Genomic DNA, 21,265 nt, shown 5'->3' on the forward strand with positions numbered 1-21,265 from the left:
GCTTCAAAATAAACATGTCTTTAAAGATGGCCGCAAAAAATAGCCTTATGATCATCGCTGGAGGACGTCGGCGTGTCTATTGTTTGCTGAAACATATATATATTTACTACTATTTACTATAATATAGCCGTAATACTGCATTTAAACATTTAACAATAACATCAGATTTTTTTGTTTTTCATTTTCAATTGAATGGTAATGTTGCTGTTCAAACAGACAAAGTTTTTCATAGCATATTCATTAAATCACAATAATAAAAACAGATTTTTGCTATCATTTCCTCGAGTATGAAGTTTGTTTTTTTAATATTTTGCTGTCCTACGCTTTTGTAGCTTCAAATTATTTTGTTTATTTAGACTGTAACTACTGCGTAATTAATCATTTGAAGCACAAGAGTACTGAATCATTTTTAAGCCTGATTCATGTGGGTTTTCTCTTCATTATTTGAAGTTTATTTGACGTGTTTTTATTTCATCTCGTGCAATAGCATCTGTGTCGAACCTGCTCCTAAAACGCTCGACACAGAGCTAAACTGCACATTTGCTGATGGTAATTCCGACAACACTTATGGCATCAGCCACAGTAATTGAGTCCTGCGGTGAAATCGCGGCACGGCGTGTTCTATACTGGAGCGCTACATCGTGCTAAAAGCTTTTTAACTGCCTTAATGACAAGTGGGAGGCTGGCGCAACCTGATGAGGGTTTTTTTTCCAGCTGAATTCATGTTGATTTCACCAGCGGTGAGGGCGAGCGTTCGATGCTTCCTCCGGCGCTCGCTGAGCTTTATTAGAGGGAGAGTGACGTACTTGTTGCTCGGCAGGGTGAGAGGGCAGGCGCAGGGCTGACAGTCCGCAGGCGTCCCTCGGGTGGCGTTGCCGTAGTAACCCAGCAGACAGGTATCACAGTGGGGGCCGGTGGTGTGGTGGGAGCAGTCCTGCAGGAGAAGGGGGCGCAGAGGTTGAGCATTTGAGTTTCTCGCTGAAACTGCACGACGGGGTAGTGGTGAGCGCCGCGGCCTTGGAGTGACCTGTGTCCTCTGAATGAGTTTGGATCATCATGCTTCCGTGGACGCTCCGGTTTCCTCCCAGATCAAAACAATGCCATGGTCTACTTAGTTTTGTTGTCAAGACCGCACCAATGGAGACCAAGACGTTAGAGACTGGACGCAGTTGAGACCAAGACAAGACTGAGACTGGAGAGCGTCAAGCCCGAGATATTATCCAGACAGGAAAGTATCGAGACCAAGACAAGACTTAGACATTATTAAGACTGGAGAGCATTGAGACCGAGACAAGACCAAGACATTATCAAGACTTGAGAGGGTCGAGACCGAGACATAGCCAAGACACTATCGAGACTGGTGGGTGTCAAGACCGACACAAGTTCGAGACATTATCGAGACTGGACTCAGTTGAGACCAAGATAAGTCCGAGACATTATCGAGACTGGAGAGCGTCGAGACTGAGAGAAGACCAAGACATGATCAAGACTCAAGGTTGTCGAAACCGAAACATTACCGAGACTGAAGAGTGTCGAGACCAAGTCATAATTGGGACTGAGGACTGTTGAGACCGAGACATTGTCAAGACTGGATTGAGACCAAGACAATATCGAGACTGGAGAGCGTCGAGACTGAGACAAGGCCGAGACATTATCGAGACTGGACTCAGTTGAGACCAAGACAAGCCCGAGATATTATCGAGACAGGAAAGTATCGAGACCAAGACAAGACTTAGACATTATTGAGACTGGAGAGTGTCGAGACCAAGACATAATCGAGACTGAGGATTGAGACCCAGACAAAACCGAGACATTGTCAAGACTGGATTAAGACCAAGACAATATCTAGACTGGAGAGCGCCGAGACCAAGACAAGACCAATACATCATAGAGACTGAGTGGTTTCATGATTGTTTATGAAATAAAAATGGCTGACCATGATCAAACCAGGCAGGAAAGATCTTCACAGGACACTGATACTGACACAGACCTCCAAGTGAGCGACTTCAGCCGAGCGCCTATACTCTTTGCTGACCCATCATCCCTCATCCATGCCCCCAAAAAGAGCAGTTGGCTCCCGCCTACAGCCCACACAGAACACCTTGGTGATGCTGACAGTCTGCTGAGAGTTTGACTGGCGAAACGAAGAGAACACAAGGTCCATCCAGGATGGCTGGACCGCTGACTCTAGTTTGTGGCACCTGAGACACCTATTACTTCACTCTGGATGTCTTGCTCTGAATGACTGGTGAGTGAAAGAGCGTGTGTTTGTGTCAGTCGTGTTTCCAATCATTTAGCACTCGGATCAAGCGTCTCCTCCTCGGCTGACCTGAAGCACGACAGACTTCCTCGATCATCCGTCCACGTCCAGAACACACTCCTCAGGGAAGAGCAGCGTCTTTCCGTCTGCCTGTCGCTCTTTATGAATATGTATGCCACTCGTGCGTGCGTGCGCGCGTGTGAGTGAGGAGATGTCAAGCTGTCGTGCTGGGCGTGTGTTTGTTTGTAAGCGAGAGCCTGTCCATCTGTCTCGTCTTCTTCTGTCTCCGAGCGTTTGTCGGTCTCCGTCTGACGTTTCCCAGCGTCCTCCTCGCCGGCGACATGCAGATACAAGACTCACACGTGTTCCTGTTCATGTATGTGTGTGAGCTCTAACTCGGTCCGTGAGGCTGCAGGCAGACGAGGAGATGCGGGGGGAGCAGCAGCGTGTCTGTCTGTTTCAGAGTGAGCGTTAAAGCTCACCACTGAAGAGACAGTCTTCATTTGCTGTTCTTCCTCTTGGTCATTGGTTTGATTCCCAATACTCTCAAAAACAGCAGCTCTTACCTGACAGTGACCCGTGACCTCATCACACTGGGCAGCGTGACCGTGGCAGCGGCAAGCCTCACACACGCCGCTGTACAGGACTCCGTTCACTCTCCGGTAGCCAGCGACACAAGTCTGTGGCAAACAGAGGAGAAAAACACCTCAAATTCAGTGGAAAGGTTTTAAAAAAAAACAGTGAATCACAGAGATTCAGCAGAGAAATGTCTGCATGGAAAACATTAAGATAAACGGCGAGAATAGAGAGCTACTTGTGATTTAAACGCATCAAAATAGGTTTCAAAAATCGACTTTGTGTTCAGAAAACACGTTGTTACAGTGGGCCAGGGGTCAGCAACCCAGCTAGTCCAAGGGCACTGTGTGACCCGCAGGACTACCATCGGTTCAGTACACACTTCTGAACTCACAATAGACAATGGATGATCGTGACATTCCTCTCAAACACTCGTCTCATTGCGTAGTTTTCACAATAATTACCAGTGACGTAACAAAGCAAGAGAAAAATGTAACAAAATCAAACATAATAAGATGGTTATTACATGACAATTACTAGTCGTATTATTAGCCTCGGTCTCAGCGGGCGACTTCAACGTGTTGGTGAGCCCTGCAGTAGGTAGTAACACATCACTCAGGTGAATCAATGCACAAAAGGCCTCATTTTTCCGGTTGTGAATGAGTTTACATGACATTTTTCAATGGTATAACAGCGGACTATTGGGATTTACACGTGCTCCGGGATGTTAGAAACGACTACAAAGCACACCACATGTACAACTGAGACCACAAAAATGTCACCAGACCTCTTCACCAGGAAGCTGTTTCCGATGGGGAAAGTTACTATGAACACTGAAAAGACCCTCCTTGAGTTCAGCTGCACCGTGACCTCACAACGGTCGCATCCAAACAGAATGACACAAGCTGTAATCCCCAGTCTCAAGCTACTGAACTGCACCTGCTTTTATTGACTGGTTTGTTATTTTCAGCCTCTTGTCTGGGGCTCATTAGATTCTGCCAGTGTTTACCTCACAGGAAGTTCCAGCATATCCAGGAGGACATGAACACATCTCGACTGCTGATGCTGTTTTGTCTCCTCTGGCTGCGGGATTTCCTACCTGCATGGAAAACAAGTGGAGCCTGCACGCACACACGCACGCACGCACACGCACACGCACACGCACACGCACACACACACACGTTAAAGTGCTATCACCAGATGACCCCATCCTCACCCCAAGTCAGGACCTAAACTCAAGACACCGCACGTGACGTGTGAGGTCTGCGCGCGCGTGCGAGCGAGTCTCTCGCCGCGGGCGTCAACATAAATTGGATTCATTTACATGAAAACGACAAAACAGAAGATGACTTCCACGCAGAGAGGGAGCTGAATTATGTCGGCGAGGACGACAAAACAACATATTTTCTAAAGTTATACGGGGACGTGTGGATGCGAGCTGACAGAGGGGAAAGTTTCCGTGGCCTCCAGGGAGTGTGCGTGCATGTGTGTGTGTGTGTGTGAGCAGATGACGTGCTCCAGGTGTAAACACACACACACAGTGCAGAAGGTGACAGTCTTCGCTGATGAGGGAGTCCTTGCAAGACAAGACGGAATATCTTGGAACCTGATGGTGTGACATAGCTCAGCGCTGATATCATCACAGCAATAACAGTGAAAGGGACTTTCTCAGTAAGAGACATGCATAACTGTGTAGTTTAGAGAGAGACCAAGGGCAGAACCTTCAGCCATCCTGCTCGAACCAAATGTGAAATCATGTCAAAGAAGAGGGTTTTTTTAGATGTCGCCTTCTTCTGCCGCTCATCCGGGGTCGGGTCGCGGAGGCAGCATTCGGAGCAGGGAAGCCCAAACTTCCCGGTCCGTACAAACCTCCTCCAGCTCCAGATCCCGAGGCGTTCCCAGGCCAGACTGGAGACATCATCTCTCCAGCCAGTCCTGGGTCTCCTCCCGGTAGGACACGCCCTCGAACCAGACTCTAATGAGTCTGTTCCTTCAGCAATTCCACGATGATGCTGTTGTGATGGAATGGCATTACATGCACATCACGCTCCAACACTATCAGCTCGGTGAGCAACTGCTACGATCAACGTCTCGTCCATTTCACTTCTTCTCGTTGCTAGATTGTCCCTCTCTGCGTACCCTAAAATCTGGGCTCTGACTGGTCAACGCGACTCATCACATGCAACCCAAATGTGACCTTGTTGCTCCAATATGGTTGCACAAGATTTTGAGGCACGTCATCACCTCACATCGACTTTACAGTCCAGCTAACTGAAGGTTCATTGATCATTCATGAAGAACAGTAGCTCCATCCCAGGATTTACCTGTAGACCGCCGAGGGCTCCGTGCTGTACGAGGCCCGCACCATCACTCGGGTCACGTTCGCCAACACAGACAGGAAACCACGGCGGGTCATGGGCTGGGCAGTATCCCAAGACAGGAAGTTCTCCGGAACCAGAGTGATGCGATTGGTGACGGGTGAGGAGGGGTAGACTGGCTTCCCATACCTCCTGTCCACGAGCCTCACGCCGCCGCCCTGCCAGAGAATCAGGCGTCTTACTTCGGATCAGCTTCTGAGCACAAGAGTGAATTATGTGTGGGCACATACAGAGCTGGAGTCCCCATCGACATTTTAAATGCAAAGTGAATTGAGCAGCATCTCTGCTATCTGACTATCTCTTGTTGAGAATGGATCAATGGCATGTAGCAGCTAACACAGAGTGACAACTACTGATGGAGAGGGAGGGAGAGAGCCGGAGCTTTCCATGCCAATAAACCATTAAACAAAATCTAATTGAAAGTGAGGAGATGGGGGGAGGAGGGGCCAGATAGCCGCCGCCGCGGAAGAGCTGATAACGCAGAGGAGATACAGAGGCAGAGAAAGAGACGGCTGACGATCAAAGTCACCGCAGAGGTGATAGTTTTCATTTAGATCCAGATCAAAGGAGTTTGGTGGTAGACAGAAGGTGCTCTTTCAACTACGGGAATGGGAAGTTGACTAACAACTCATGTGCTTCAGTGGTGTGTCTTCATGTCTTCAGCGCATCTGAAGCTGTTTTGAGATGTCGAGCAACACGATCCAATTCAGCACTCACCCTTGGAGGACGACTTTGGAGTGGACCACAGATGGGAATAAATAGTGAGAGCTGCTGGTATTTAGTTGGCTGTAAGGATGTGGTTTGGTGCTGATGCTAACACAACATCCACCATAGACTCGCGGACAGAAGAAGTGACAATTAGAGGTAAAAAGTCGGAGGAACGTTCAGTCAGAGGACTTTGATCTGGCTAACATCCAAAGTGGTGCGTCGGCTCCACGAGGTGGCAAACTCACTGGAAGCAGAGTTAAGGGTATGGATACAGTAGCTGGGGACAGGCAGACGGACGGAGCTGAGCGGGTGGACGGACGACAAGGTCAGTTGCTGGGGATCCAAGGAGAACCTTGGATCGTGCCTTGTGACAAGTCCTGGAAAGACTTGTGCTCTAAAGTTTGTTGAAGTCTGAAAGTTGTGAAAGCGTCACAGGAAAAAAAGCTCAGCTGAATATATCTCTCATGTGCAGAGGACTTCTAAAGTGGAAGACGCCTTAATGTCCATGTATTTTACTTCGTATTCGTATTCTTTACTTCATGACCTGGAGGTCATAAACTAAATCTTCATTAATTGGAAAGTAATGCTCCATGAAACCGTGGCTCTTCGTCGGGATCAGTCTCTCTCCTTCGTTGCTCGAACCGTCATGTAAATTCTGGACACGTTCATCTACATGGCGGTTGGAGAAGTGACAGGCAGAACTGAACAAAGCCTTAGAGACAGGGAGCCGATTGTCTCTTCTCACAGGTAGCAGCGATAGCGCCGAATCACAACAACAGCAGCGGGCCGCGCGAGGAGGCAACAGCGGGTTGACAGTGTGTAGGTGGTTCATTATTGTCGTCCACTGGCAGCTTTTTGTTGACAAGGAGACTGACGCCGGTCCTCCTTCCAACTCCTCCTGCTCTGTCCATCTGACTGACGCGTCTTTAAATAACACCAGCTGACTGCTCTCTGCCTGTCCGTCCCCGTCACTCTCTTCCGCTGCTCATTATTTATGTGTTTGCTCCCACTCCTTCCTCTCTCACTTCCATTGCAAAACACAGTAGTTCCTGCATGGATACCCAACTATACACAAGCAAATTCTTCACATTTTTGTCTCCGATTTCCCTCAGAATTTACCCCCAAATTTCGTCTCCTCAAACCTTCTCTATTCATCTATTAACTGCTAACTTAGTACGTCAGTTGTCCAAGGATATTCCTACTCTTTACACGTTGGAAGGATTGCGCATGTCTGTCGCCTCTTCTTTAAACAGCTGTTCCTAAAAGCCCCATGGCTGTGTCCCACTCCTCACCCCAACACTGGCACTTGGTTCTGAGTGCCCTCCACTAAGAAGCGCCCTCCGATGACCAAGTGAAGGGACTGACGTCCCTCAGAATTGGGACGTCACACGTAAAGAGAGCGTGTCATTGGCTTTGCTGCTATGTTGCGGTGACAGATCTGTTAGAGCTAACGTTAGCCGGGACGCTAGCCCACTGTGGTTTGTTAAGAAGAAATCCAAACCTACTGTTGAACATCCATGTTGTATTGTTCATGTTGTGGGACACGGCGGAGCATTTGGCTCGCTGACGTGTGACACCAGAGAAAGTCAACAAAGGGAAGAGTGGTCCTGGCTACTAACATGTCCCTGTTGTCCTGTCCAACATTGTTTTGAAATCAAGTCCTTTGGTCTCCTGGACATCTCTCCACGCTTGATAGTCCCACTTGGTTTCAAGTCAGCTCTGGAGCTCCCTGGGTTTGAAGGGATCATTTCAAGTGGTGAACAGAGAGTGCCCTCGGTCTGAGGAGGATTGGGACACACTACACTGACACGTGACTCGCAAAACCCAGTGTTAGGGTCAAAAATGAGTGCTGGGGTGAGAAACGGGACACAGCCTTATTCGACAGCAGTTTAATATCCATCCCACAGCACCACTACCTCCACGGATGATGACACTTGTCCAGCGACTGTGGGCTAAACATCGAAAGAGGCAAAGATGAAGGGAGGTGAAGAAGAGAGTGCAGACAGGGTGGCGAAGACAAGGTCAGACATGAGTCTCTCCGAGGGACATGTGGAGAAGTTTGGAAACAGATGGTTTGGACACAACAAGAGGAGAGGCTGTAGGAAAAGAGGAAGGGAACCATTGAGCTCAATGATGGATGAGCACATGAACAGGAGCGCGAGGAACTGGCAGCACGATCGTACTGCGCTGCGGCTGAATACCATGATTCATGTCCTTCCACTTCAGCACACACCCTCTGTGTACATCCAACAACCGTCAGCTGCAGTGTGTGTGTGTGTGTGTGTGTGTGTGTGTGTGTGTGTGTGTGTGTGTGCGAGATGCTCATGAGCGCGGTGTGGTTAAGCAACACGAAGGGTTAACTAATATTCTTGCTGCTCCGCTGATCACTGCCATATATCACATCACAACAGGCTCATTATAAAGACGGCGGTGGAGGCGAGGCCCTTTTATAGCCTTAACTGCGTGCGTGTTTGTGTTGAAGGTCTTCTGTGGCTCATTAAATGGTCTGGCAGAGAGCAGAGGTCAGTCTTGATGGAAGTCACATAAAGCAGCAAATAAAAAATGGACGGAAGAAGCGAAAAAATGGATTTAAAAAGTACAGAGACTGAAAATGAAGATGCAGTCCGACTCAAGTCGGACACTATCAGACATATGGATCCAAACATGAGCTCATTTTAGCATCAAATGAATAAGGGCTCTTCAGTCTGAACGACCGGCTGAGACTCACCTCTATGATGAGGTCTGGTTCCGAGGTGACTCGAATGGCCACTTGCTCCTGGTGATCAGTTGAGTATGACACGGCGTAGACCACGCTCCCGCCGTAAGCTGAGAGCTACAAAACACATCAGGTACATTTGTGACACCAAGCTCAATAAAAAAACAACACAACTTTCACAACAGCAGCCAATAAACAAGTGTTTTTTTGCCAGACAGATGAGGAAACGTCGCTGTTAATTCAGCTCAGCGTTCAGACGGAGTGCCGCGTCAGCGACTTGATGATTCAGTCGCCGGCCACCTGACCAGAAAGGTGTGAGCGCGACGCCGTAACGTCTCCGTAAACACGACACACGGGGGCAGGGAGAGCAAGAGGTGGATTTCATGCCTCTATAAACTGATTCCTTTCTACTTCATTACCCTGACGTCCTAAACCTGGAGGAGGAATTGGCCGTTTCACAGCTGAATGAAAACTCTCTCACACACACACACACATCGGCAAACAGAATGAGCGTTTTACTGACTGATGCTCATCGTCTTGTGAGGCCCACATCCTGATTTTAGGGTGCTGTGCGGTCATAAACCCTCAGATCCCTCATCACTTTAATACCCTGCTAACACCCTTCCCCTCCTCCTCCAGCCGACCTGCCGTCCTCTCACATCATAAAGGCTTCTGAACACACGTTAGCGCATCGTGGTGAAAGGATGAACATTATGACGGACATTCACAAAGCATGCCGTTGAAAGTTCCTCCTTCAGAGTCCAACAATATTTCTTTCAAATAATTCCTCACAACTGCGTTTTCCTCATGCGTGGGGAGTTTTCTGTTGCTCTCCTTCCCGACAACATTTACAACACAACACTGAGTATGTTGTTATTTCTCCTTAGCATTCAGCTAGCATTCAGGCTAACGCTAACGCCCACATATCCCCAACAGAATTAGAATCAGAATCAAATTTATCAGAATCAGAATGTATCACAGCACAATAGTGGCGAAGCCGCCCATTCCTTCCGTTGGTGCGCCAGCAAAAAACCCAAACCCCGGCAGCCAATGACGCGTCATATAAGTAAAGCGCAACATCATGAAGTGCTGTCCCAATACTTAGGAACATCAGTCACTCCATCGGAGCAGGACACTTCCCAGAGGGTGCTCAGAACCAAGTGCTGGTCTTGAGGGTCGGGCCTTAAAAAGCTATTGTTCCTTCACTCTGACCGCACTTTGGAAAGTGTTGGTTCCGAATGCAGATGCAGGTTTAGTCCGACTCGCTTTGAGCCGAATACGAACGACTCCAGATCACGGAAACAGAGTTCACAAAGCCGATCATCCGCGTCAACCTTCCATCCAGACCAACGACGGCACAGCTGCTAGCTTGACAGACAGCTGAGTTTCCCAATTCTGGTGAGTCACACCACGGCTACAGCCAAGTTTCCCGGGGAAACTATTCTTTTTGTCAAACAGGAGAAATAGACAATGAATGACACACAACTTGGAGATAGGCAGTGATCGACAGATGGCTCATCCAATCGCCTGCCAAGTACATTTAAAAGTTGCCGTCCTTCTCCAAACAGTTTCCAAGGGCGACTTCCCAGATGGTTGTCAGCAACAAACCATCTGTTAGCGCAGGTTATCAAGTGCATCCAAATCTTTTCTAACAAGTCGAAATGAGCTGTGAGCCATTTAAGTAAAAAATGATGTTTTTTTTTTTTTAATGAGACGACAAGATTAGAGACGAACTGACATCTGGAGTGTGAGAGAGCATGAACGTCTTTGTCATGGCAACCTAATGGCTGATGTCCATCCTGAGGAGACCTCCAGAAGAGAGCAGCGGGGGGGGGGGAGATTATAGGCAGGAGAGGAGAGGGGAACAATACACACTTGGACACGAAGACGCGCACAGCAACAATGGCCGACAGCGGGGACCTGGTTGATGCCCTTATTACACCCTTATTAACTCTATTAGTGGCCAGAGTCGGGGGGGAACAAGGCAGGACCCTTGCTGCTAAACACCCGTCTGATAATAGGACCAGTGCAGACCAACTTCTGTAGCCACCATGAGGAGGAAAACGCTCCATATGTTCAGTATGCTAATTAGCTTTGTCACAAAGTCGAGACTGGGATATTCTAGATTGTTGATGTGACGTCTTATATGCAACACTTTGTCATGGAAGACATATATGAAGACCCGTATTTCACTCAGGGACTGAAGTGTAGTAAGGAGGGTTCAGTTCCAGCTTGTAGATGTGGATGTCTCAGGTGTTTGCAGTGGACCTACGAGCCGATCTTCACCGACAGTCACTGACCTGATTCTGAATACTGTGACCATCCCGCAAATTTCACGTTGTTTATTTTTATTTTCATGCCGCGTAATGGATGAATGGATGGATGGATGGATTGATAGATGGACAGATGTATGATGATAGATGGATGGATGAGTGGATGGATTTATGGATAGATAGATAGATGGATGGATGGAAGGATGGATGGATGGATGATAAATAGATGGATGTTTAGCTGGATGGATGGGTGGGAGGATAGAAGGATGGATCAATAGATGATAGACAGATGGATGGTTAGATGGATGGATGCATCTTTGGATGGATGGATAGCAATGGACCTGAAACTCCAGGCAAGAAAGACTTGTGTGGAGACCCAAGATAACCTTACACACAAGTGAAATAAGAGCACAAGTCAAAAAAAAAGAACCACCAAAACACGGCGGGGAAAGTCTATTACCAAAACAAATGAGTCCTGTGTTAGTGCAGGCTCCTTTCAAAAGAAGTAATAACAAAGGCCAAAGCCAGATGTCTGATAAATAATGCCATTTCTGTTTGTGGAGCACTTGACATGGCTGTCCGTCCTGAGAGCGCGGGAGAAGCCGACAGTGGCAGCCAACACTCTCCTCGGGAGATTGGGCAGAGGAAGGGAACGGGTGGAGAGGACAAAAGAAAATCATCCGCTCAGGAAATGAAAACCAGATTGTCACAAAAAGATTCAGGAAGCAAACTTCAGTAAATTGACACAAACAAACACAGCAGAAGGGAACACACGCACACCGGGATTCCAGAAACGCACACAGGCACACACCTGCTCCCCCCGTCTGATGCCTGTGGTTGTTTGCTATTGGTATGGGGAGTTTTAACTCGCTGTTTATCTACCGTTCACACACACACACACACACACAGAAAGACTGTTGTCTCTAGCAGGGAGTTCAGATTAGTTCCAGATGGTCCAACAGACAATCGAACGCTGACTAATAGTCAAACCGTGTGGGAGCGACCAAATATTCCATAAAAACACACAAGCCACGACCTTCACAGTCACGTAACTTTGGTCAGGTATTAAACACTAAGAGGGGAGAAAGCTTACGTTGCACTATACAGTAGGAGCAGTTCAATAGTTCCCCTCCCAGCACAGTTCCAGCACAGTTCCAGCAGAGTTCCAGCAGAGCTCCAGCAAAGTTCCAGCAGAGCTCCAGCAGAGCTCCAGCAGAGTTCCAGCATAGTTCCAGCACAGTTCCAGCAGAGTTCCAGAACAGCTCCAGCAGAGCTCCAGCAGAGCTCCAGCACAGCTCCAGCAGAGTTCCAGCAGAGCTCCAGCACAGTTCCAGCAGAGTTCCAGCAGAGCTCCAGCACAGTTCCAGCACAGTTCCAGCAGAGCTCCAGCACAGTTCCAGCACAGTTCTAGCTGCCGGAGTGACCCCCCTCCTTTTGAGGAAGTGTCTTTGAATAATGTAAACCCCACCAACTCGTTGCGTTACGAGGTGTGAACTGAAGGTGGCGTATCCACAGGAGTTCAACAAGGATGGATGACTGGTCCTTTCATCTTTATAGCTCTGAGCAGACTCTATGTGGAGCATCTGAGCACTAACCACGAACATCGAAACCCAATTTAAAGTGTGTTTTTAAAGCCTCATTGAGACATGTTTCCCGCACTTGGCTCTGCAAGAGCAAAACAAACTTTTTTGAGGTTATGGTTAATTACAAGCCCTTGTTTCAGAGGGGCAGAGGTCAGACGTGCTCTGCGCGTCCCGCACCTTCAGTTGTATTTTCTATTGTGTTGCCTTCGCACGGCTCGCTGACTCCTCAAAGACGACTCTGAGAGTCTGAGGAGAAACCTGCACTGAACTTCATGGAGGGGTCAAAACACCTCTGACACCTGAGTTGTTACCAACCAGTGACGGAGAAACGAGTGAGCAACTGCTGCTACATGGAGGCAGGTGAGAAATGGTCCTGGGAAAAGGTTTCTGGACTGAGAATTCTATCCAATTCCACACATGCTGCCTGTGGTATTGAAGGGAAGCTGACTTCTCCTCTGCAGGACCCGTGTCTGATTTTAAGGGGCAGCAGTCCAAGAAGGTTAAGACTGGATCTCACTGGTGTTTTAACACCACGGTCTATGACTTGGAAAAACAAAAGGTGAAATTAAGGTTGAGGAAATGATGCTAGTACTTCATTAGGGGCGAAATAAAGGAGATGAAAGATGTGACATCAAGTTCTCATTCAGAAGAAAAAAAAACCTATTTCGATATTTCAATTAAAAATAAAAATATTTGCATTTCTCCTCTGAAAATGCTTGTTTTTAAATGTGTCATACATTTTTTTAAAATATTATTTATTCAGGAAAATATTCACATTTAATACATAATATAAATAATGGAATATTAATTTTTTTTAAAGAAAGTTGTCAAGCATTTAAATTCGTAGTTCAAAGCTATAACTATTTCTACATTTTTTAAATTACATTTTAAATGTTCATTTTAATTCACTATAATTATTTATTGGCTTCATATTTACTTGATATCAACAGTGAGTTTGCTTCATTCATAAATGACCCCATTTAAAATCACTTTCCTACCTTATTTTGGAGCCAGCAGGGAAACAGCTCACAAGTACCATATGCTGAACACAAAGCTCAGCAGACAGAAAACTACATTTGAGCTTCAGCGGCGGAGTGGAGCCGCCGGTGTCATCCGAGTCAGAATCTCAATATGGGGCTCACTGGAGGGCGACTGCTGAGTGCACATTATAAAGCAGATATTGGTTTTTGATTTTAGGCAGAGGGAGATTGCTCTCAACTGGTGACATGGCAGCAGTGGTGTGAGTATGCAAAGCAACAAGTCCTTCAGCCTCTAATGGCCTCCACGCCGCCGCCTGCCTTGTTATTACTGTGAGTGCCGCGTCGCTGGCTCTTCAGAAGAAGGAGAGGCGGCAGGAATAATGTTGGATAACAGAGGACGGGCAATACTGGTGAAGTGAACACTTCTCAGTCACAGCTGACCGAGAACATAACATATACGTTATATATATATATATATGGAGTTTAAGTATCTCGGGGTATTGTTCTCGAGTGAGGGAAAAGAGGAGCGTGAGATTGACAGACGGGTCGGTGCAGCGGCAGCAGTGATGCGGTCGCTGTATCGGACCATCATGGTGAAGAGGGAGCCGAGTCACAAGACGAAGCTCTGGATTTACCGATCGAGCTACGTTCCCACCCTCAGCTATGGTCACCAGCTTTGGGTCATGACCGAAAGGATGAGATCGCGGATACAAGCGGCTGAGATGAGTTTCCTCCGCAGGGTAGCTTTGCGCACCCTTAGAGATAGGGTGAGGAGTCGAGAGGAACCAGCTGAGGTGGCTCGGGCATCTGATCCAGATGCCCCCTGGACGCCTCCCTGGGGAGGTGTTCTGGTCCTAGAGACCCCGGGGAAGACCCAGGACTCGCTGGAGAGATGATGTCTCCGGTCTGGCCTGGGAACGCCTCGGGATCCTCCGGGAAGAGCTGGAGGAGGTTTGTACGGATCGGGAAGTTTGGGCTTCCTTGCTCCGAATGCTGCCTCTGCGACCCGACCCCGGATAAGCAGCAGCAGAAGGTGAAGAATATATATATATATATATATATATTCCCTACTCAGTGCTCACTTACGGCAGGGAAGAATACTGTGCAGAAAAACGGCATCAAAACACGCCATTTAATGCTCCAGCACTTGACAGAGCACAGAGAGTTTTCTGGGCTCATGAAAGTGAGAGCGCTGCTTCCTCAGCAGCAGCTGACGCATAGCAACACCCGCCGGTCCAAGCGTGACCTTCGGAATGATGAGAAATAGTTATTCATTTCACCGGGCTACATGAGCAGCCTTCCTCAGGTGTGGTTCACGCAGAGACAGAAACGGAAATGACTGGATCCGTCGCCATTTGAGTCCGGTGCAGCGTTTGTTCGCCACCGGAGTCTGAAACGTTTGATTCCATCTGGAGTGGAAACTTCCATAAATGCAGTGCTCTCTGTCTCAGTCTGGCTACAGTACGTCAAGAGATTCACCTGCGACGTCTCACATCGAATAAAATGTTTTTCAGTTGTCCTTTTGACAGAATAATTGCTGCATTCAGCAAGGTTTTTCCTGAACAAATCTGTAGACAATCGCTTGTAGTGGAATCATCTTCAACAGACTTCAACTGCGTCTTCAACTGTGTAATGTGACTGCAATATCAAGATGGAACACAGTGGGTTTACTTGCACATGAAGATTCTAGACCTATATGTTGAGAATATTGCATTATTAATCAGCTAAAAGTTTGAATTCAGCATGTCATTGGAGGAAAAAAAAGTTGGTTATTTCATATTGTCTGTCTGCGCTCAGCCCACACGTCAAGCAATGTGTGCAATAGCAAAGACTGTGGAAGAAGGAAAGCGAAACAAATGTCCGGTGATGGATGTGGGCTCGCAATTCATCTGTGCAAGAGAAAAATGAAAAGCGTCGCGATGTGAGGGGAAACATGGCAGTCGGGTAGAGGCTGATGATCTTTTGGCAGCCGCGGAAAAAGGCGATTTTATTCCACAAAAGAACATTGATGAAACACACAGAGACAGATTCCATCCATCATGGAGCCAGAGTTGTCAAGCTCCATACCCAAAGGTGAAATAGGAGCATTTTTCTGAGCGTCCGCGTCCGGTTGGCACCTGGAGCGGGTTTTTTTTTTTTGCTCTGTTTTTGTTATTGAGAAAGTATCTGACAGGGACATCAGATGAAGGTAAATTGATAGAGGAAAGACACGCTACTTTCTTCCTCTGTGTCTCTGGACTCTGCATGTTTAACCAGTTTCCTGAGAAGAACTGTTTTTCTTACATTGCACAGGTACTGAAAAGGTTTCCAGCGAGAGAAGTAGTACACATCATATGGAGTTCAACTTTATATGTCCCTCCCAGCTTCTTTGGGCGAGTGCCGGGGGGCACATCCACGTCGGTATCGTTTTGCACTGTGGGAGGAAACCTGAGTGCCCAGAATAACACTGGAAGGACAACCAGATACAGTTAAAGCTATAGAACTGTTCCCTTAGGAAAACATTTAACTTTCAACATCGCCATCTCCTGGAGGGAGATCAGCTATCAACACAGTTCCGACCAATCCCTGCGAGGCACTGCAATTGTGTCCAATCGCCGAGACTTTCCCGCCAATTCCCTGACCATTCAAATGTCCGCCAGGCTGCGCCCTTGTGAGGAGCTCCGGAACAAGAAGGCTACGCACGGAACATGATCATGAAAAACGTGTTCTATTTTTTGGCAAAAATCTGACACCAGTTTTTCATAAGCTCATTTGCATAGGTCCTTATTTCCTGTCACAGAAGCATAAATTATCGCAATCTTCATGCCAACTTAAAAAAAAAAAAAAAAAAGGAGGATACTTGCACAAGCGAGTTGGGCGGCGTCTCGTGTGGTTTTTATTTTTTAATTCTTGCAAAACATTTTGGTCACGTTTTTATTTTCTTTCACGCAGTTTATCGGTGTAATCGGCGTCGACGAACATATTTGGTCCCACCTGACGAAATGAAGTGTAAACCCAAGACAGGTTTCCAGTCCGTGGAAGGAGGAAGATGGAAAATAAGAACCAAATCAGTCAATTATGTTTAGCGAAGCACGGCGAAAGCACTTTCTTCCCTCGAGGTAATTACTAATAGGCAAAATGCTTCCTCTGAAATAGTGACTCTGTGATAAAATACAAATAAATAATAGTAGTAATAATAGAAAAAGAAGTTATAACAGCCATTTTATCTTCAAGCTGAACAACAATTTTCCAAACTTTGACCTCCTTGAAAACCGCTTCCGTCGACGGGTTCAGCCGTGAAGAACAGGAAGTGAACATGAGCTTTATTCACTTCTGGAACAATAAACAGCCAGCGAGTACGGCGACGCACCAACAAGCATCCTTGGCATTCGTAACAGGCCAGGTCATGCGCGCAAGCCCGCCGCCTTATTACTGCGCCCATGGTAAAGCCACAGCCACACACACTGCCTGTCACTTCCAATGACACACTCTAATGTGACGGTGATTGTGTGTGCGACACAACATCTGAAACAGGATCACAAGTGTAAGCACTTTTTCATACAGCCCTCGCTCTAATCGCACACGCACACGGTGGTAATTTATTTGTCTCCCATGTTTAGAGGCAATCGGGACAGCGGAGCAGAACTGAACGCCTCCAAAACACATCATTATCTGACTTATAGAGGGCCGGGAGTGTGCCAGCCAGCGTGTGTGTGTGTGTGTGTTGCCGCGCAGTTGATTATCAAGATCAACAGCCGAAACACTGTTTACCCGGAGAGACACAAGCAAGGGGGAGAAGCCGGCTCCGCACGGGGCGGTGGAGGCAGATGATTTAGGAACAGGGAGTTGAAAAATGCGAGTCCTCGGGAGGAGGAGAGCCAGCTGAAGGAGCTGGCCAGTGAACGGAAAGATGGCTGCGGGGAGGCCGCGCAGACAAAGACCAGAGACGACAGGCCGGGCCTGCAGGCGCTGAAATAATGGGATTCAGTGGCGGGTTCCTCCGGGCGACGACACCCGAACATCACAGTCGGTCTGCCGTCGACTTCACGAAACGTGGACTGAAGCTACGCGCCGGTCACATGGAGAGTCCGCATTAGAGAGCGCAGGGCAGGCGGGGCGCATTTGCACCTCGCTGTTAACGGATCAGACGTGTTCGCACCAGCGATGACGCAGCCTTGATGTGGGGTCAGAGCTCAGCTGCTCGGACCGGGACATCAGTTTGGGGAGCAAAACGATCGGACGCTTAGACGTCACTGACAGGGAACTCTTTTAAAACGTCAATAGAACGAACAGACGCCTCTCTATCGTACGCCCCAGTGGCCACTGTGTGTGATGTCACGTAGCTGTTGAGCTTTAGCAAATAAAAGCAGTGCAAAACTGAACGACGGCGGCGCGCGTCACCTTGTTCCCGAGGAACCTCCCAGGGGCGTTCCAGTAGTAGGCCGATCCAAGGTCGTCCACCACGTCGGAGTGTCGGACGCTGAGGTACGGAGGCGTTTCTCTGTACACCGACCAAACCCGTCCTCCCGTGTGACCCGTGAGGTGCCAGCCGGTCAGCGACGTCTCCTGAGGAACATGAGAAAACGCTGGCTAATACAGGGAGTCAAGAACGGGGCCGCTGTTGAAGGAACTCATGACTGCTCGGACGGATGACCCCGCCGACCATCACGCGCTTCCTGTGTCTGAAAGTGTGGCAACAGCACCTCCTCACTGGGAGCATTATCATGACTGAGCAGAATTGACTTGGGGGTGACTGATTTACATCCACATGACCTCATGAACCACCATCCTCAATATGGAGCAGGAAGAAGAGACGCACATGAGACACGAGACCCAACAAAAGAATGGGTTGATTTGATTTTTCCTGTCAGCACTTTATTCCAAAGCACTTTCCTAGTTGGTGGGATCCCCACGGACCATGGCAATAAAGCTGATTCTGATCGGTTTTCGATGGGAATAGATACTTTTTATGCAGAAACACAACCACACTAATGAAGACAGGACCAACAGGAAGTAGAGGCATGGTTGGATGGTCCATGTCTGGAGCAGATCCAGGCGGAGGACACAGATAAACACTGTGCTACTGCTGGAGCATGAGAACCACTGCATCTCAGGTGGTGTAAAGCACCTCCTCGTACATGACACGTACATAAAATATGACGTATATTTCCTGCATTTCATTCTAGAAGTTTTATACTTTCTGTATTTAAAAGATTAATATTTCATCATTAAATTTGAGTGGAACTGATGCCCCCATAAGGAACAAACGACATTATTGTTTTACATTATTTTTTACATTAAGAAAAATGTCATTTTTTTATACTACTGCTGCTGCTTCCATTTATTCTATGATGAAAATAATAAAAATAAATTGTAAAAAAGGGAACCAATTCTTGACAAAGCACCTTTTGTACACGACATGTACATAAAATATGATGTACATTTCCTGCATTTCATTCCAGAAGTTTTATACTTTTTGCATTGAAAAGATTAATATTTTATCATTAAATTTGAGTGGAACTGATTCCCCCACAAGGAACAAACGACATTATTTTACATTAAGAAAAATGTCACATTTTTTATGCTACTGCTGCTTCCATTTATTTTATTATAAAAATAATAAAAATAAACTAATTCTTGACAAAGCACCACCTTGTGGGGACCTTATGAGGACATTTTTGTAGGTAAAGTGTAAGGTGAAAACTTCAAAATAACTGGGTCATTATGACAGTTTGGTTGTGGTTGAGGTGAGCCATGTGTTTTGGATGGTTAGGTTTAGGATCAGAGTCTGGGGAGAGGGTGATGGCCATGAGCGGTCCTCACAAGGTGAGCGATACAAACATGGGTGTGTATGTCATGTGAGAGACAGCCTAACACACATCTGTCCGTCCAATTAACCTGACCTTGGCTTTTATACACACACACACACACACACTATCAGTGTCTAAATCAGGGCTGTCATCCTGTCAACGTCTCCCCTCATCGTCCTCCCCCCTCTCTGACTCCGCCTGTCATTCAAAAACTGTTTTCCTCTCTTGACTTCTCTTCTTCTCTGGCCTCTTCACAGTCCTGACCCCCCTGCTCTCCAAACACACGCCAAATATGGACAACGGTGCATATGATTAGGAGTCGTGCCAGTAGCAAGTGTTTCAAATCTCTGGCTGAACTTTGCCTCACAAGTTTCCTTTCTATTTCACCATTTTCCTCCGCTTCCTTCACCAAATGACCTCATTTCCAAATTGAATTTCAGAAGGAAGAGTTTTCTGTGCAGCGTGTGTCAAGCTAAGAAGCTACAGAAGCGAGCGGGTGAAAGACTGGACAATGCTTGGTTTCTTGGACAGGCAGTCCTCACATCACCAGGACTGGATTCCGCTTCTAACCAGAGGAAACTTTGACCCCCCATGTTATAAACAAGAAACGTCTGCCGTGCGCCTCCTTTGTCCTGTTTCTTTCACACACTCCGTGTCGACTGGCAATGCTCCTCGCCAACCTTGACTGACATAAAGGAGGCCTTACATTGTGGTAGGTCCACGTGGAGGCGGTGCAGTGGGTGGAAACCCCCATGCAGGAGCACTTCTCACAGCCCAGCCGGTTTTCACTTTGGAGGTTGTAGAATCCCAGTTTACAGCGGTCGCAGTTCTCCCCTTCCACATTCTCCTGCGGAGGAGAAAGGAACAGGTCAGCTTCGGAGCGTTACGGTCCTCTCAAGGCGCGTTGTTGCTCATGATGGCGCGGCAGAAAGCTTTGCCATCGAGCCAGCTGGTGTCATTATCAGTGTATTACAGTGCTCGGACCTTGCAGAGGCAGGGAGTCACACACGGGTCGGCGTTGGTGCTTCCTTCCACGCTGCAGTTGCAGCGCTGGCAGGACGGGTAGCCCATGTAGCCCACGGCACACCTGGAGACAAATGGCTCTAATATTACGGACAATAAAGGGGATGAGGACGGAGAGCACGTGGCAGGGTCGGGGGGGTCGGCGCGTCGGAGTCAGCGCCGGCGGCAAACTGCTGAGCAGGTGACGCCTCTCGGAGGAAATCATAACTAATAACCGGCGAGCTCCTCGGGAAAAGTGGCCTCATTTGAAGGGGGCTCATTTAGAAAGTGGACGGTGACGTCGGCCTCATTTGAAATGGTTATTGAACATTTCACTGGTGTCAAGTGCTATATTTTATCAGAGTACCTTCCATTTAAAAAATCTAAAACATCTTTCAGAGATCTACGCTCATGAAATATGTTCTGTTTTCTGTTAAGACAAGGACATATTGTACCGTTTGCTAATGCTTATTGAGAGGGGAAAAAAATACCTTAAAAATATTATGTACCTTTTCTGCATTTAATTCTAAAAGTGTTTTAATATTCAATCATTACATTTGAGTGGAACTGATTCCCCCACAAGGAACAAACAAAGTATTATATTTTCTAAATATTTTTTACATTAAGAAAAAGTCACTTTTATACTATCTGTTGCTTAGATTTATTTTATTATGAAAATAAAAAAATGAATGGTAAAAGTCAATGCCAGAGCATTTTTTTAAGAGAAAGAGATGAAGTTTGACAAGTAATGAATAAAAATGAAGCATAATTGTGACAAATCTGTCTGAGTCATTCATTATTTCATTCAGACAAAAATGACATATCCTGCATAACAACCCAAATTCCTCCCTGTGGGAAGAATAAAGGCAGTCTAATGTAATGTAATGAAAAACAAAAAATAAACAACGAATGCTACTAATTCAGAGGGGAAAAACTGCAGATTTACATGGCTTATTTCTTTCATTTCAACATCAAAGCAGCGTGGGGACTATTAAGTATG

At 47.1% G+C, this 21,265-nt stretch overlaps 1 protein-coding gene across 5 annotated transcripts in view; it reads right to left on the reverse strand.

The window, feature by feature from the left end:
• Positions 1-21,265, reverse strand: part of lama2 (laminin, alpha 2) — a 134,648-nt gene that overhangs the window by 59,218 nt on the left and 54,165 nt on the right. For all 5 annotated transcript variants that reach the window (XM_053881831.1, XM_053881832.1, XM_053881830.1 and 2 more), the window contains exons 12-19: positions 20,248-20,350; positions 19,970-20,110; positions 17,855-18,019; positions 8,651-8,755; positions 5,161-5,372; positions 3,846-3,957; positions 2,827-2,940; positions 807-934 (exon numbers count right to left, since the gene is read on the reverse strand). In XM_053881831.1, the coding sequence (XP_053737806.1) occupies positions 807-934; positions 2,827-2,940; positions 3,846-3,957; positions 5,161-5,372; positions 8,651-8,755; positions 17,855-18,019; positions 19,970-20,110; positions 20,248-20,350 (1,080 nt within the window). The remainder of the gene's footprint in view (positions 1-806; positions 935-2,826; positions 2,941-3,845; positions 3,958-5,160; positions 5,373-8,650; positions 8,756-17,854; positions 18,020-19,969; positions 20,111-20,247; positions 20,351-21,265) is intronic.

This window comes from Synchiropus splendidus, chromosome 12 (genome assembly GCF_027744825.2).
Source record: "Synchiropus splendidus isolate RoL2022-P1 chromosome 12, RoL_Sspl_1.0, whole genome shotgun sequence".
In the NCBI taxonomy this organism is placed as follows: domain Eukaryota; kingdom Metazoa; phylum Chordata; class Actinopteri; order Syngnathiformes; family Callionymidae; genus Synchiropus; species Synchiropus splendidus.